The sequence below is a fragment of the Leptosomus discolor genome, chromosome 4 (genome assembly GCF_034619465.1).
Source record: "Leptosomus discolor isolate bLepDis1 chromosome 4, bLepDis1.hap2, whole genome shotgun sequence".
Lineage (NCBI taxonomy): Eukaryota > Metazoa > Chordata > Aves > Leptosomiformes > Leptosomidae > Leptosomus > Leptosomus discolor.
The window spans coordinates 81,841,522-81,858,164 of NC_141394.1; the positions used below are offsets into that span (position 1 = coordinate 81,841,522).

At 60.1% G+C, this 16,643-nt stretch overlaps 2 protein-coding genes across 3 annotated transcripts; one reads left to right on the forward strand and one right to left on the reverse strand.

Moving 5' to 3' along the window:
• Positions 1-315: 315 nt before the first annotated feature.
• On the forward strand, positions 316-7,759 carry PRADC1 (protease associated domain containing 1). Of its 2 annotated transcripts, XR_015183474.1 has the most exons (6): positions 316-375; positions 1,752-1,852; positions 3,667-3,776; positions 4,183-4,350; positions 5,582-5,987; positions 7,736-7,759. XR_015183474.1 is itself a non-coding variant. In XM_086464211.1 (5 exons), the coding sequence occupies exons 1-5, from the start codon at positions 321-323 to the stop codon at positions 5,700-5,702; spliced, it is 555 nt and encodes a 184-aa protein (XP_086320337.1). In that variant the 5' UTR covers positions 316-320; the 3' UTR covers positions 5,703-6,114. The 2 variants fall into 2 exon arrangements, 1 of the variants encoding a protein (XP_086320337.1); XM_086464211.1 differs by lacking the exon at positions 7,736-7,759 and having other exon boundaries at positions 5,582-6,114.
• On the reverse strand, positions 7,709-14,348 carry SMYD5 (SMYD family member 5). The gene is made up of 13 exons (XM_086464210.1): positions 14,253-14,348; positions 13,936-14,044; positions 13,149-13,288; positions 12,801-12,922; positions 12,028-12,097; positions 11,487-11,591; positions 10,940-11,002; positions 10,680-10,750; positions 10,281-10,387; positions 9,695-9,751; positions 8,738-8,832; positions 8,405-8,475; positions 7,709-7,847 (listed from the first exon to the last, which is right to left on the reverse strand). Exons 1-13 carry the CDS (start codon positions 14,346-14,348, stop codon positions 7,709-7,711), a joined length of 1,245 nt encoding a protein of 414 aa, XP_086320336.1.
• Between the last annotated feature and the right edge of the window lie 2,295 nt (positions 14,349-16,643).

A 16,643-nucleotide genomic window follows, 5' to 3' on the forward strand; every position in this document is an offset into this window, starting at 1 on the left:
GAAGGGACCTGTAGCCGCCCCGGGAACTATTTGCCAGCGGAGAAAGCGGGCGCACGGCCTGGAGCGAGCAGGCCTGGCGGGTGGAGCTTTATTTGGCAGAGCCCGTGAGGGGACACCGCGGCCCCGCCGCCCCGGAAGGGGACACGCAGGTGACAGGCACCGAAGGCACAACCGCGGCCCGGGACCGCGCAGGCGTGCGCGCCTGCCCTCTAGAGATGGATGGTGGCGCCGACCAATAGAAAAGCGCGGGGTGCGGAGGCGCCGCCAATGGGCGCGGGGCGGGGGCGGGGGCGGGGCGGCTGGCGGCGCCGGGCGCAGCCATGCTCCGCCGCTCGCTCTGGCTCTGCCTCTGCCTCTGCTCCTGCCCGGCCCGCGGTGAGTGCCAGCGGCCCGCCCGGCCCCGCCGCCCCGCACCGCCCCGCACCGGCTGCCTTGCCCCTCCCTGCGCCCCGCACCGGCTGCCTTGCCGCTCGGCGGACCGCGGCCCGGCTGCCTTTCCCCTCCGTGCACCCCGGCCCCGTTGCGTTTCCCCTCCCGCACCCCGCTCCGGGTGCATTTCGCCTCCACGCACCGCGATGCGGGTGCATTTCTTCTCGGGGCACCCAGGCCCCGTTGCATTTCGCCTCTGTGCACCCCAGTCCGGGTGCATTTAGCTTCCGTGCACCGCCATCCGGGTGCATGTCCCCTCCTGCACCCCAATCTGGGTGCATTTTGCCTCCGTGCACCGCAATTCAGGTGCATGTCCCTTCGCTGCCCCCTGGCCCCTTTGCATTTCCCCTCCTGCAGCCTAAGTCCGGGTGTATTTCCCCATCCAGCACCTCGTTCTGGGTGCATTTCCCCTCCTCCTGCACCCCCATCTGGGTGCATTTCCCCATCCAGCACCCCGTTCTGGGTGCATTTCCCCTCCTGCACCGCAATCGGGGTGCATGTCCCCTCTTGTGCACCACAATTCAGGTGCGTGTCCCCTCGCTGCACCCTGGCCCCTTTGCATTTCCCTTCCGTGCACTGCGATGCGGGTGCATTTCCCCTCCTGCACCCCAATCCGGCTGCATTTCCCCTCCACGCACCCCAAACCCGTTACATTTCCCCCTCCCTCGCCCCAATCCTGCTGCATTTCCCCTCCACGCACCCCAAACCCATTACATTTCCCCATCCAGCATCCCAATCTGGCTGCATTTCCCCTCCACGCACCCCAAACCCATTACATTTCCCCCTCCCTCACCCCAATCCTGCTGCATTTCCTCTCCACGCACCCCAAACCCATTACATTTCCCCTCCACGCACCCCAAACCCATTGTATTTCCCCACCCAGCACCCCAATCCGGCTGCATTTCCCCTCCACGTACTCCAAACCATTGCATTTCCCCACCCAGCACCCCATCCCAGGTGCATTTCTTTTCAGGGCACTCAATCCAAGCATGTTTCTCCTCTCTGCACCTTGGTTTGGGGGCATGTCACCCCCATCCCCTCCGTCATCTGGCTGTTTTCCCCTTCCCCTTGCGCACCCCAGTCCCGGTGCCTTTCCCCCATCTCCTCTGTCCTCCCAGATGCTGGTGCATCTCCCCTCGCAGCACCCCAGGCTGAACTCAGCATTTTGGGTCCTCGGCCCCAGCACCCAGCGAGGAGCAGGCGTTGCCAAAGGGTGTGTTCCCAGCGTGGTGCAATTCAGAAGCAGGAGTATTTTCCCCGTTTTTCAGGAATTTTCCCTTTTTTTTTTCCTCTGCCTCTCGCCTCTCTCCGTGCACATCCAGGTTTACGCATCCATGAATATTTGTATTTCCAAGTGCTGAGCCCTGGAGACATCCGCTACATCTTCACCGCCACTCCGGCCAAGGATTTCGGTGGCGTGTTCGTAAGTGTTAACAACTGGGTTGGTCACTTTGGGTCCTTCCATCCGAATATTTCTCTGTTACGGGGCTGGGGGAGGGATTTGAAGCCTTTTATAAAAATGGAGCTAATTGCTCCTGCCCTTCGGAAGGAGGCACACGCCAGTCCCTGCCTTCAGCCTCAGCGGGCCTTTGGAGGGCGAGTTTAGCCGCACGTGTGTTCAGGGAGCACATGCCTGTGGTGGGTTGACCCTGGCTGGATGCTGGGTACCCACCAAAGCTGCTCTGTCACTCCCCCTCCTCAACTGGACAGGGGAGAGGAAAAAAAAAATATAACAACAGGCTCGTGGGGTCGAGATCAGGACAGGGAGATCACTCAGCATTTACTGTCATGGGCAAAACGGGCTCGACTTCAAGAAAATGTAATTTATTACCAATTAACTCAGCGAGAAGTAATGAGAAATAAAACCAAATCTTAAAACACCTTCCCCCCACCCCTCCCTTCTTTCCCGGGCTTAACTTTGATCCCGATTTTTCTCACTCCTCCCCCCAGGGGCACAGGGAATGAGGGTTGTGGTCAGTTTATCACTCTGTTGTTCTTGCCGCTCCTTCCTCCTCCGGGGGAGGATTCCTCACACTCTTCCCCTGCTCCAATGTGGGGTCCCCCTCATGGGAGAAAGTCCTCCGTGACTTCTCCAGCGTGAGTCCTCCCACGGGTTCTGTTCTCCATGAACTGCTCCAGCGTGGGTCTCCTCCATGGGGTGCCGTCCTTCAGGAACCGACCGCTCCAGCGTGAGCCCCCCCATGGGGTCACCAGCAGCAAACCTGCTCCAGCGGGGGCTGCTCTCTCCCCACGGGTCCTGCCAGGAGCCAGGGGTCACAGCTTCCTTCAGGCATCCACCTACTCCGCCGTGGGGGCCCTCCACGGGGTGTAGGCAGTCATCTGCTCCCCCGCCCATGGGCTGCAGGGGCACAGCCTGCCTCACCGTGGTCTTCACCACAGGCCGCAGGGGAATCGCTGCTCCGGCGCCTGGAGCATCTCCTGCCCCTCCTTCTGCACTGCCCTGGGTGTCTGCGGGAGGTTTCTCTCACACATCCTCGCTCCTCTCTCCCGCTGCAATTCCTGCTCCACAATAACTTTCCCCTTTCTTAAATAAGTCATCACAGAGGCGAAAAACGCTGTCGCTGATGGGCTCGGCCTTGGCCGGCGGCGGGTCCGTCTTAAAGCCGGCTGGCATGGGCTGTATCTGACATAGGGGAAACGTCCAGCAGCTTCTCACAGAAGCCACCCCTGTAACCCCCCCCGCTACCAAAACCTTGCCCCGCAGACCCGTTACCATGCCCCGCTCTGTGCCCCTCCAAGGGCTGAGAGAGGCCCAGCGGTGACCCAGGAGGGCTGGTCGGGCGGCCGTGGGGAACGGCAGAAATAAACCAAGGGCTCTGCAGAAGTCAGAGCTTTCCCTCAGTGATGGGGGCTGGGGGTGCAGGAGCAGATCTGCTGGGGAGCACCTGGGACATCGAGAACCGGAGGAAAAGACACTTTCTGGCTCTGCACACGTTCCCCGGGAGCACTTGGGTGGGTGGATGGTGCCGTGCCTCAGTTTCCCCTGCCCGTAGTGACAGCAAGATCTAGGCAAGCTGCTGAGTGAGGTCGGCATGGCTCTGCAGGGGCTGGAGCGGGACAACCTGCACCTGGGAGCCCTAAATCTTCCCAAAAGCACACCCCACATGGGGATGAGCGGGGCAAGGGACACCAGGGATGGTGGCGGTGGGGCAGGGGAGGGGAAGAAGCCCCGCTCCCCCCCCCCCTCGCTCACCCCTGCCTGTCTCCTTCTTGGAGAACACAAGGTACGACCAGATCCACCTGGTCCCGGCGGATCCCCCCGAAGCCTGCGGAGAGCTGAATAATGGCGTCTTCATCCAGGACCAGATTGCCTTGGTGGAGAGGGGGTACGTCTGGCGTCACGGGAGCTGTTTGGGGGGACCCCTTGGGCAGGAGGGCAGCCACCCATGGCACAGAGGGTGACAGGACCACGGCCACATTTTACCATCACCTCCAGCTTCCTCCCGTGACTTAGCCCACACGGGTATACGAGGAAAACGTCGGGATGCTTTTACCGACATCTTGCGTCTCTTAGTTCGAAAAAACCTACTTTATTTTATTTTTTCTTCGGAGAAAGTGGCAGAGCGTGGGCAGCCTGTGCCTAAAATACAGCCTCAGAGAGGAGCAGGGTTTGGGGGAGGCGTGGGGCGAGGGGGAGGGTCCCTGGTTTGGGCATCTTCAGGCGAGCTCTGGCACCTGCAGGTTCCGTGATCGCTTTAGTGGCCACCAAAAAGTTGTCACTCTCTGCCCCAGGGGTTGCTCGTTCCTGTCGAAGACGCGTGTGATCCAGGAGCACGGCGGGCGGGCGGTGATCATCGCAGACAACGCCTACGATAACGACAGCTTCTACATCGAGATGATCCAGGACAGCACCAGGCGGACAGCCGACATCCCCGCGCTCTTCCTGCTGGGCAGGGACGGGTAGGTGCCTTGGTCAGGAGACACCTTGCCAAGCGTGGGGGAACATCTCGCGGAGAGGGCCGAATGACAGCCTTGTCCCCACCAAACAGGGAGGTCCCAGTGGTCAGCATGTCCCAACTGGCCTTTGTGAGCCAGATTTTTCATGGAGTCGGTCATAATTAATCCACAGAGTTTCTCTTTGAGCTGGTTTGTGGTTTATGCTCACGTCCGGGCTCCGCTCTCCCACGGGATCGGTGCTGGGACCGGTGCTGTTCAACATCTCTGTCGGCGACAGGGACAGTCACATCGAGTGCACCCTCAGCACGTTTGCTGATGACACCGAGCTATGTGGTGCAGCCGACACGCTGGAGGGAAGGGAGGCCATGCAGAGGGACCGGGACAGGCTGGAGAGGTGGGACCAGGCTGACCTCGTGAAGGTCACCAAGGGCAAGTGCAAGGTCCTGCCCCTGGGTCGGGGCAATCCCCAGTATCAGCACAGACCGGGGGATGACGGGATGGAGAGCAGCCCTGGGGAGAAGGGCTTGGGGGTGCTGGGGGGTGAAAAGCTGGACACGACCCAGCAATGGGCGCTCACGGCCCAGAAAGCCAACGGCCTCCTGGGCTGCATCCAGAGCAGCGTGGGCAGCAGGGCGAGGGAGGGGATTCTGCCCCTCTGCTCCGCTCTGGTGAGACCCCCCTGCAGGGCTGCGTCCAGCTCGGGGGTCCTCAGCACAGGACAGACACGGAGCTGCTCGAGCGGGTCCAGAGGAGGCCACGAAGATGCTCAGGGGCTGGAGCAGCTCCCTGTGAGGACAGGCTGGGAGAGTTGGGGGTGTTCAGCCTGGAGAAGAGAAGGCTCCGGGGAGACCTTAGAGCGGCTTCCAGTGCTGACAGGGGCTGCAGGAGAGGTGGGGAGGGACTCTGGATCAGGGGGTGGTGACAGGACGAGGGGTAACGGTTTCACACTGCAAGAGGGGAGATTGAGATGAGATCTTGGGAAGAAATTCTTCCCTGGGAGGGCGGTGAGGCCCTGGCCCAGGCTGCCCAGAGCAGCTGGGGCTGCCCCCTCCCTGGCAGGGCTCAAGGCCAGGCTGGATGGGGCTGGGAGCGACCTGCTCTGGTGGGAGGTGTCCCTGCCCAGGGCAGGGGGGTGGAACTGGATGGTCTTGAAGGTCCCTTCCACACCAAACCGTGCCGTGATTCTATGAACTCAGGCGGCTCCCATACGCCCGTCACCTCTTTATCCTTCCAGGTACATGATCAGACGCTCCCTGGAGCAGCACGGCCTCCCCTGGGCTGTCATCTCCATTCCCGTCAACGTCACCAGCATCCCCACGTACGAAATGATGCAGCCCCCCTGGACCTTCTGGTAGCAGCAGGAGGCTACGACGGATCGAGGACTTCTCGGGGGAGCTTGCCCCAGGGAGCCAGGTTTGAGGAAAAGGGTCTGAACGCACTCCAGAGATCCCACCGCCCCGCCTCGCCGGATTCAGCGACAGGCAGATCTCCTCCAGAGATCCCACCACAGCGCCCGCGGTGGGAACCTCGAGCCTGGCACCGAGCACCCTTCGTAGTGACTTCCTGGGCGGGAGGGGACGGCGCAGAGCAGGCCGGCACTTCCCCGAGAAACGCTTTTAACGCCGCTTAAGATACCACCGGTAATTTGTGCTGCTGATGTGGAGGGATGCAGGGTTACGGGGATGCGGTCCGACAGGGATGGGAGGGAGAGTGAGATACAGGCTTGGTCTGTACCAGCAGGGCTCGCCCAACACGTGTGTATTTTTCTCTGAGCTAATGAAGTCTGAACAACTTTTGGAGAACAGCTTCGTGGGTTTTTTTCAGCAGTCAGGGGCTGAAAGGACCAATCTCATCCCCAGCAACGTTTTTCCTAGTAAACCTCCCCCGGTGCCTCCTGCAGCCGGGGCAGGGCTCACGTCAGACCCCGGTGCGGCACGGACTGGGGCAGAAACAGCCTCACGGGCCAGCGTTGCCTCTGGCACCCGTCCCCAAGGGCAGGCTGGTCGCAGATGCAGAGCCCAGACCTCAGCGGGCGTCTATTCCCTCCTCCCCAGACCTCTGTGTCCCCCCACCGCGACCTGCCCCTGGATCCAGGCCATCTCTGCGCTCCCCACCCTCCAGTTTACCAGTACAAACGACCCGGCCCCGCTTCTCACCAGTCTCGGTTTATTACGAACACTGAAGGGGACGCGGCCCCGGGACGGCTGGGGACGAGCAGCAGGGGGCAGGGCTGGCGGTGACGGGAGTGTCAGAGGTGCCCAGCTACAGCATCGCCCTCGGTCCCGCCATCCAGCTGCCACGGGCTCAAAGGGAGCAGCAGGAGGAAAACAGCTCCCCAAAAACGAAGGGGGGGGGGGGGGAATACGCCGGGGGCATCCCCCCCCCCGCTGCCCAATTGTTGCCTGGAGCTGGTTGCTCCCTCCAGCCACATGGTCCACAGAGGGGGACACCCCCGCCCCCTACTCGGTGCGGGGAAGCCCACGGCAGCTCCCAAAGCAGCTGGGTGACCCGGTGGGATGACCCTCTGCAAAACCCAAAACACCTTTTGGGTTCTGGACGGTGACTCACACACCACCTGTGTTGGCTCCGGGCTAGCAGCAGCCTGGCTGTTCCCCCCCCTCCCTCCCCAAACAGCCCGGCCATGGCTGCACGGGGCTTTGCATCGTGTCAAGGATGGGGCCGAGGGGGGAGGGAGGCGTCTGCCAAGGTCAGCCCCACTCTTCCCACGGGACTCGGGCATCTGAGCCACCCATAAGGTGTCTCTGTCCCACCTCCAAAATCAGTTTGCCCCTTGTGCTCGCCGAGCCAAGGCATGGAATGGAGTATATATAAGGACCCCAGCGCCTTAATGTGTAGATAGTGCTAATATAGACATTAAATAGTACCCCCCGTGCACAAACACGTACGCACGCACGCACACACGCTCCCCTCGGCCCCGCGGGGTGGGAAAGGCCACGCTCCTCCGCCTCCACGGCCGGCACAGACACGGCGGAGCAGCCTCGCAGGTGGCCACGAGGTGACCATCGTGATGGCCCAGGGGCTGGCTGGACCCCGCTCTCCTCCAGCCTGCCCTTGCAAACCCCACCCAGCCCCTCCGGGGACCGGGGCGCCGCCTCACAGCCTGTCCTCTCAGGGAGGACGGGGACAGCCTGACACACGCACGCACACGCACGCACAACAAGGGCAGGCGGGAGCAGGGCCTGCCTCCGGCTCCCCCGCTGCCCGACTCCGCACCCACCGCCGGCACGTGGCCTCCCACCCGACCCCACGACACAACCCTGTTTCTAAGATTAAAGCTGCTGCCTCTCGGAGGACCCCCCCTTGCCCTGTCCCTTCCCTCTCCTCTTGCCCAGGGCCAGGATCAAACGTCAGTCATCTCATCCTCCAGCTCAGCATCATCCGTCTCCCCTTCACCCTCCTCCTCTTCATCCGACGTCACGTCGGCGTCGTCGGCTTGCGCTAGGCACTTGGGACACGAGCAGGTAAACAAGTAGTTCTCCCTGGAAGAAGGGAAGGAAGAATGGCGTGGAGGTAGGCACAACCCCAACGCTGCTGCTGGGCAGGGGGTCGGGGACAGAGCAGCCAGGAAGGGGCTAAATATGTTCAACCTGGAGGATTTGGTGGGTTTGATCATGCTGGGCTTGGGTGGGGTGGAGGCAGTCGGCGTGGAGAGGGGGATTTCTCACCCTGCAGGGGCGATGGGACATGGGGATGGTGACCATGAGCAGGAATCCCTCCGCTCGAAGGGCGGAGAAGGAAAAGGAAGGCGGGTGGGGACAGCAAGGGTTTGCAGGACCCAGCTGCAGAGTGGTGCAAGAGAAGGGGGGCACCAAATCCTCGGTCCTTGGGGCTCCCGCTCACGAGAAGGGGGAGCAGGGAGCTCCAGCCTCCCTCAGAGATGAGTCCTCCACGGATGAAGCCCAAAAGCACCGCGTGCTGCACGAGCACCCTGCCACGGGCACAGCAGCAGGGCCCCGAGGCAGGGATGCAGCCCAGACGGCCTGGTTGGGGGTGCAAAGGGGTGTCCCCACCCCAGGTTCCTCCAAGCAGCCCCTACCTGAGTATCTTGTGGCGGCTGTGTCTGCTCCGCTCCCTCTGACAGCAGTCTAGGTAACTGATGCAGATCTCCTGCGAGCAAAGAGAAACGGGTTGGGCTGAGAATCGCTCCCCACGAACCCAAAGCAGCCCCATTTGTACCAGTCCCTCCGAGAATGAGGCAGAAACACGGGGTCTGGCAGCCCTTCCATGGGATGAGGCGTGAATTCCTCTGCCGGGACACCATAGAAGACATGAGGTACGGGGCTGGGGTCCGTGGGGGATGCAGGGGACGCAGGGACCCTCTGCCAAGGTGTGATGCCACCTCCGGTTCATTGAGGCGCCGCCGTCTCACCTCTCCCGCTTCGATGTCCTCCAGCGCCGTCAGATGCAGGAGGAAGTTGTTTTCCGGGAAGGACGTCTCGGCATTGGGGATGCAGCTGTGGTTACCTGCAGGGATGAAGCTGTCAGGGCGTCTCCGGAGGAAGAGGAAGGCAGAGGCAGGGTAGGAGACACCACACCACCCGCGCGGCTCGTGCCTGCCCTTCTGTGCGGCCCGGGCGTGCGGGAGCCGGCGCCTCCAACTGGGAGGGCCATGGCCTGGCTAAGGATAAGGCACCACAACGCTGCAGCCACCCCATCTACCTCAGGGCCACCAGCATGACACTCTCCACTCGCACCTGGGGACAAGGGGGACCAGCGGAGCCAAGGTGAAGGGCCAGGGTTCTGTGTCAGACCCACAAAAAGCACTCGAGAGAGCGAGCAAGCTGTCCTGGATCAACCCCAGGGATGCACAGCACCGTCTCTGCCTCCAGGTGCTGAAGGAAGGATGCCCAGGGATGTAGGACACCCAGGGCTGCACTTCCCAGCTCTCCCAGCAGCCTGTCCCCAGGCCCTGCTCGTCCCTGCTCTGCTGTTAACGCTTCGGAGTGAAAGATGACAGCTCTGGGTGCTGGGATGTCCCCACAGGCCAGCCGAGAAGGGCTCCCTCCCTGAACGATTTGTTCAGCTCCATTTTGCTCAGACGAGGTTGGAGACAGTCTCTTTGCTAACTGCGTACGTGGCTTCCAGAGCCTGGATCGTACCCGAGTCCGCTCAAGCCAGGACTGACCATTCCACCACCAGGTGAGATGCCAGGAGACTCCGAGAGAGCAGGCAGGTTCCAGGGCAGCACCCCACCCACAGATGGGAAGAGTAAACCCCCCTCTCTCTCTCTCTCTCTCATTCAGCTTTTAGGAAGAGGTGAGTCAGTCTGACCCGGGACATCCCCGTCCTCACTACCAGTTTTCCTCCCAGTCCTTGTGTTACTTACAGCAGCTCTGGAGCACGTAGAGACCCGATCCCTCGCAGTTGAGGAACTCTCCTGACTCTGCAGCACAGAGAGGGCGGGTTAGAGCTTTGCACGGGCTGTTCTGGCTCCTCCACACGAGCACCAAGGGATGCCCATCAGCACCCACCCAGCGTTGCTTTGGGGGGCCGGGTGGTTTCCAAAGCACCCTTCCCTCCCCACCAGCAGGGGACAGAGGACATCAAGATTTGCACCCCTAGGCTCCCAGGTCTGTCCCTGTACTCCCACAGCTCCACCAGTCAAAAAAAAGTGACAAACAGGTCTTTGAACGTTTAGTGTAGATGGGACTTTTCTGCACAGGATCCCTCCAGCCACCCCGACCTGCCGCAGGTCGTGCTGCCCAGAAGCTTGGACTTGCTCTATCCACGCAGCGAGCCAAAGACAGCAGGCACAGCTCACACGGACCAGGGGCAACTGGGCTCTCCCCACACCCCCAGCAGGAACACCTCCTGGTCCCTGAATCCTGGGAAGAGTCTCCAGCAGCAGAAACTCCGCCAGGTCCTGCGAACAGCACCGCTTGACGCTGCCCACGGTCGCTTCAGAGCCTCACCTTTCTCGATGTCCTTGTAGAGCTGGTCGATGAAGGCGTCCAGCTCCTCTCGCTGCAGCATGGGCAGATCCAGCGCGTCGCAAGCGTGCACCCACTGGCTCAGAGAGCTGTCAGGAAGCAAGAGGGACACCGTTAACAGTCCCACAGGGCTGTCACCAAACGGTGGGACCTCGCAGGCGGGATCTAAGGGTTCAACTCGGTGGCCAAGGTCTGGCAGAGGGACACAAAAGGGTCGGACACAGCCAAGGTGAAGGGCTGCTTTGAAGTCTGCCTCTCCATCCCCCTCTCTTACGTCTGAACCCAGCCCTTACCCAGGCCAACATGGATTTACAGGCCATTCTTCCCCTCCACGCCACAGCTCCGCTGCTCTGCAAGGAGCACCCAGAAAAGCCCCGTTACCTTGTTCCTATGCCTTGGCCATTGGTCCCAACGAGGGCAAAGAGGGATCGAAAGCCTTCTGGAGTGAACCACTGCAGAAGGGAGATGAGAAAGCAGCTGAGCTCACGCCAGCCTGCAGCAGCACCCCGCTCTGCAAGTGCCCCGTATCCCACAGGGAGCTCGGGAGGAAGCAAGGAATGGGGCAGAGTCCCAGGGAAAGCCCTGGCCAACCGGAGGGTCCCGCCACGCTCCTGGGCTGCTGGGGAGGCAGCTCCACTCACCCTGCTGAGATGTTCATCGTAAAGGGCTTCGGTGAAGAGCACCCGCAGCAGCTCCAGCTGGCCCTGGCGGGATACGGCAACACCGTCAGCGTGGGGAAAGATGCCGCTGGGCCTCAGGCCCAGGCTGACGACCGAGCCGAGCGCAGGCCAGAAGGCTCAGGAGTCAGGCTCCTCATCCTCCCCTGCAAGGCTGAAGGCTGCTGCCCTCAGAGCAGCGAAAGCCACTCGTTTTAGCAGCAAAAGCCACCTACTCAGCAGCTAATTATCACCCTGGCCCACCCCACAGCAAGAAGCATCTCCACCACAGGAATGAGCAGCGTGTCCCAGTGAAGCATCACAAGCCCAAAGCCCTCTAAGCAATCTGTCTCCTCTCTGGCTGGTCAGCCAGTCCCTAAGGGGGAGCTTTGTGCCCCCACTTTGAGCCTGGGATTTCCAGTGTCTCCCCTCCCAGCTGTAACAGGGCCTCTGCACCCATGGGCTCACGGACACAGGCAGGGAGAGCGCAGGCTCAGGGATTCACCACATTCAAGCGCTGTCAAGCTCTTACCTTAAATTTGTCCCCCAGCAGCTTGTGCACAACCTCCTCTTCTTCGTTTGCCGTCTTACTGCAGAACTGGGAGAAGGCCTTGATCCACCACTCCTTGTCTTTAGCCTGACAAAGGAATCAAGCAAAGGCATTGCAGCAACACGGCTTTCCTCCCCAGCCAGGAGAAAAGGAGGAGAGGACAAGCCCTGCTGAGCTCAAGAGCTATCCAGCCCACTATCGAGAACCACCAGAAGCAGTTGCATGGTGGTAGTTTCTTGTCAGAATAAAGGCTGAGAAAGCCAGGCCAAAGAAATAGAGCCAAAGGAAAGGTTCAGTCCTGACTAACTATTTTCATATGGAAAAAAAGACCTGCTTGGCTGAGGACATAGGAACCTCCTTTGCTGCCTGTGGTCTCCATGTCCAGGGACCACTAAACATCGAGATCTTTTCAAGCAGGATCTCACTCGTTGCCGGAGAAGAGAGGTCAGTCCTTGGCAATAACAGCCACAACGGGAAGAAGAAACCACACACCAGGAGCTGCGGCTCCGAACTGCCCACGTACCTGTTTGACAGTGGCGACCATCCGGGCCATCAACATGATGCTGGAAGTCTCTGGTGGATAATGCATGTTTCTGGGGGATAAGAATGGAGAAAAGAGATGAGCAGATCAGTGCTGGTATGGAAATAAAAAGCTGGAGGGAGGCAGAGGCAGCTGCCATCCACGCCATCAGGGCAGCACTCATCCGTCACACCAAAGAGGCCGGTGCAGCACCGCTGCATGGGGATCCAGTGCCGCTCGGGGCACAAAGTCTGCGCCCACCTGCCTGCTCTAAGCACACAAATAATCCCTGACCATCCTTCTAAAGTAGAACCTGGGTCCCCTACAAAGCCCAGGACTGCAGCAAGAGCTGGGGTCTGTGATGAGCTTTGGGTCAGGGATGTCGCTTCTCCCCCATTTTGTCATCTGCAAGCAGGGACAGCGATTTATGCACCCGCAAGGGTGCTGCGAGGAGGATCTCCCAGAGGCTGGAGATCTGCAGGAGCACCGGCAGGAGTGAGGGATGCGCAGCTCAGTGCTTTGTAGCTCTTTATAGGGAGAAAAATGGGAACCGCTCAGCCGTGGGTCCAAACCCTTGCGCTGCCGACACGAATTCACCGGCTGCACCACCAGCAGGTAGAGCTGGGCAGCGTCCCACGGCCACCACCACCCTCCAGCCACCCCCATGCAGGGATGCAAAGCAAGGATGGTCCTCCGCCCTGGTCCCAGGCAGCATCACCCAGCCCAGGAGAGCCACCTCCTCTGCCTGTAGAGCAACAGGCAGGTCGGTCCCCTACCTCCATGCCTCCTGCAGCTTGTTGAGGGGGTGCGTGGGGTCGTCACGGGATGGGCCAAGGCAGAGGACCTGGTGGTACTGCTCCAAAGCGGCCTGCCTGCATTCAGCGCTGCAGTACGTCACCTAGAGCGAGGGGCACAGCGCCCGGCGTTGGCTACAGCAGCAGGAAACGGGGGGTCCGAGCCCAGCTGTGCCCCCTCCCTGCCCACCTGAGCCCCAGCTCTTTAGCCATCACGATGCAGAAGGGAAAGGCGGACACCCATCTCAGGGCAGCGCACGTGGCCGGCTCGATGCTGCAAAGGAGTCGGTGACCCCAACAAGACCACGGGCCCTCCCAGCAGCTCCATACCTGGCACCGGGGACACTGCTGGTGCAGGTCTTTCCGGATGCTGCACTGCTCCGGGTGAGGCAGCACCAGCGAGCTCTTCCCCAGCAGCCGCTGGGCATTTTCCTCCGCCGTCTCCAAAGCCCGCAGGCAGTGATCGCAGGCTGTGGGGAGACAAGACAGACGGACGCCACAGTGAGAAAAGGGGCCAGGGCCCAGGGCAAGACAGCATGACAGCTATCAACACCACCTCTGAGCTGGAAGCACCAACCTCTTACCGCTCCCTCCATAGGAAAGACCGTTTTTGCTGCAAGTTAACCCCCTACCCCCAGCCCCATAACGCCTGGAAGTGTTTAAGGGCTGTATGATGGCAAGCGTCCCCATGTCACTGAGCTCAGCAGACAGCAAGGTCTAGGTAGGACAAAACAAGTTTAAAATCCAGCTCGTAGAACCCTCGTGTTTTGTTCTGGCACCTCTGGAGAACATCGGCACCTTTGTGGGCTGTACGCTGTGGTGGTGTGAGTGGGATTGGCACCCACACCGCTAAAAAAATGGGGTTCCCACACTGATGGTGCCCGATGGTGGCACGTAGCGCTTTCCTCCAGGGCTGATGGAAGTCACCATCCCTCAAAGGACCCCAACTCGTCAACAGTTCAAGCGCAGCGGCCGAAATAGCAGCGGGGCCACCTTCCTGGCGGTGCGAAGACGAACCCAAACCCTTTCCTCAAAAACCGGGCAGCTCCTTAGGGGACCCCGCTGTCACCTCACCAGGGCAGGTGACGGGGACGTGCCACCACCGCCAGCCCCTCACCTCGGTAGTTGTACAGGGCGTTCCAGAGGAACTGGGACGACACCACCGGCCTCTCCACGAAGACAGTCTCCCCTTTGCGGATGTTCTTGGTGGCGAACAAGCCTTTCCCCTGCCGAGGGAGAGCCGTGGGTCAGGGGGACACACCCGAAGCCGAAACCCACCCGTGGGCTGAGGCTACTCACTCCCCCCCCCCCCCCCCCCCGCCCTGCCTGAGGGAATGCTGCGGGGTTTTTACCCCTTTTCCCCCAAAAAAAAACCCAAAACCCTGGCTCTGCCGCAACGTGAGGGAAGGGAGGGACCCCCGCGGCCGGGCTCACCTTAGCGCTGCTGATGAACCGCGCCTCCGCCGCAGCCCCGGCCCCGGCGCGGCCCCCCACCACGGCGCCGCACACGTCCCCCGCCGCGGCGGCCATCTTCGGGCGGCGACTTCCCCGCTCTGACCCGCCGGGGGCGGGCAGCGCCTCTTCCTCTTCCTCCTCTTCCTCCTCCTCCTCCTCCTCCTCCTCCGCTTCCCTCACCCGCCGCCCCGCAGGAAGATGGCTGCCCTCCCCCCCCCCCGCCTTGGGGGTCCGCGCCCGCCATCACCCCCCTCAGCCCCAGGGCGGGCGGGGGGCCGGCGGCCATCTTAGCCCTCCCTTCAGCCCACCGCCACCCTCTCAAAACACCGCGAAAAAGCCCCGAAACGGAGCTGCGGCGCTTCCACGGCCGCCCAAAAACCAGAGAGGAGTTTTGCTACCTCTCCCCTATTAATTATTATTTCAGCGTACAGGCGGGGGAGAAATAGCCTTCATATCTCTGTCAGGCGGGCACACAAGGTACCCCCTCACAGGGCGAAGAGGCATCGCCAGCTGACCCTGCGCACCCAAAACTGGCCCGACTTTGCTTCAGAAAACCTTCAAAACACACTAATGTGGCTCCTGCGCCCTCGCCATTTCCCGCTAGCGCCTAAAATCCACGAAAACGCGGGTTTAGTTGTATTTACTAATGCACGCCGGCACTGCCAGCGCTCGCTAGCGCTCAGTCCCGCTCTTCATCAACCAGGCGGCTGCAGCGGCTTTGGGAATTTCATATTCGGGGCGTTTTGGGGCGTTTTGGAGTCACTAGATGTCACTGTCGGCTCGCGGCGGGGACACGCCATCGGGCGGTAACGCTGCAGTGCGCGGCCGGCTGGAAGCGGCCGCCTCCATGCCCCGGCCAGCCGCCCATGCCGGGAGCATGGCCGCGGAGCGGGGGCACCCCCTTGGCCACCCGGCCGGTGACAAGGGACGGACAAACTGCCTGGGACACTGTCCCCGTCTGTATTTTGGGGTCTGGCCCCCGTGAACCCAGCAGCGGGCTGTGCAGGGCACTGCTCCGCCACGCAATGCCCATCACAGGGCGTTACAAGGACCCAGATGCAGGTGGAGCAACGCTACCGCATGACTCCAATTTCAATTCCATCGTCAAACTAACAGTAGGAAAACTAGCCGTTATTGTAATAATAGCGTTAGGTGTCCTGTTTTTCCAAGGTTTCGGTGCCAAGCGGCAGGGCGTTTCACACACGGAGCATCAGCTCGAGTCGTGGTCCAGCGAGCAACGCTTCGAAGCATCCTTCACCTCCCCGAACCAGCCCTGGTGCTTCCAACATGGATTTGTGAAGCTGGGCCGGGGTTGCTTCTGCTTCTGGGGTTGCAGAGCACAGGGGGAACCTTCTCCTGGGCTTCCCTTTGCTGAAGAGCCAGCCTGGCAGGGCAGGGGCTGCACAAGAGGGTTGGCCGCGTCCACCTGCAGATGGAGGTCCTTGTTGTCCGGGAGCAGCAGCCCGAACCCAAGCACCCCACGCTAATCAGACATTACATTTCTTACTATGAATGTAGTTCTATCTCCGCAGGAGCTGGCCCAGAGATAACAGCTGATGTTCTCTACTTTCACCTGATATGGGGTCATCAACAAATTTAAAAAAAAAACAAAAAAAACTTTCTTCAGCATTTATTTTGTCCAAAACAATTTATTTAGAAAAAAAAACCTCAAACTTGGATGAAAATACATCGGGGGGAGGTTTTTTTGGTTAATAATTTCAACAGAAAATTAAAAAGAGAGTAGTTGGAAATGTGGTTTCCTTCTGTTTGACACTTGCAGGTTTTCAGCTGATCTGTTTAAAAGCTGTTCTTGCTCCATTCCAAATGCTCAAGCTTGAGAACAGAGGTTTACCAGCAAACACACAAGTGTGGGGAAAAAAAAAACAACCCTCCTTTAATATTTGTATTGGCACATCAGGAATGAAAACGTGCAAGAAGAAATCACCCTTTCAAGAGGAAATCACCCCTTTTGTGACTTTTGTTGGAAAGCAGATGTTACTTTTTGACAACTTGGGTCTTATTAGGAGGAAGAAAAGGTGCATTTCTTTTGTTTTCTCTTTTTTTTTTTTTTTTTACTCCATTTCCTCAGAAACACAGATAAAACTGTACACAGCAAAAAGGATGGTAACCCATCCCTGGCAGCTGTGGGGCAAGAAGCCCTTGAGGCATCAGTGCCTGCTCAGAAACCAAGGAGCTGCACAACCCTGCCTCCCCACCCAGTCCCGTCTCTTTTTAAAATACACTAGATTTTTATTAAGAGGCAAAGCAAATAAATAAGTGACACTTAAGGGAAAAAAAAAAAAAAAAGTTATTTCTATAAATAACAATATAAGACTAAAATGATAGAAAGCGATGCAATAAATTATCCTG

Bases quoted from the DNA above. Each gene is read 5' to 3' on its own strand.
- SMYD5 (XM_086464210.1), bottom strand. From the start codon at position 14,348: ATGGCCGCCGCGGCGGGGGACGTGTGCGGCGCCGTGGTGGGGGGCCGC. The intron at 14,045-14,252 runs GTGAGCCCGGCC...CTCCCTCGGCAG, and splicing joins GGTTCATCAGCAGCGCTAAG to GGGAAAGGCTTGTTCGCCAC. The intron at 8,476-8,737 runs GTGAGACGGCGG...CTTTGCTCGCAG, and splicing joins AGGACATCGAAGCGGGAGAG to GAGATCTGCATCAGTTACCT.
- PRADC1 (XM_086464211.1), top strand. From the start codon at position 321: ATGCTCCGCCGCTCGCTCTGGCTCTGCCTCTGCCTCTGCTCCTGCCCG. The intron at 376-1,751 runs GTGAGTGCCAGC...GTGCACATCCAG, and splicing joins CTGCTCCTGCCCGGCCCGCG to GTTTACGCATCCATGAATAT. The intron at 4,351-5,581 runs GTAGGTGCCTTG...TTATCCTTCCAG, and splicing joins TTCCTGCTGGGCAGGGACGG to GTACATGATCAGACGCTCCC.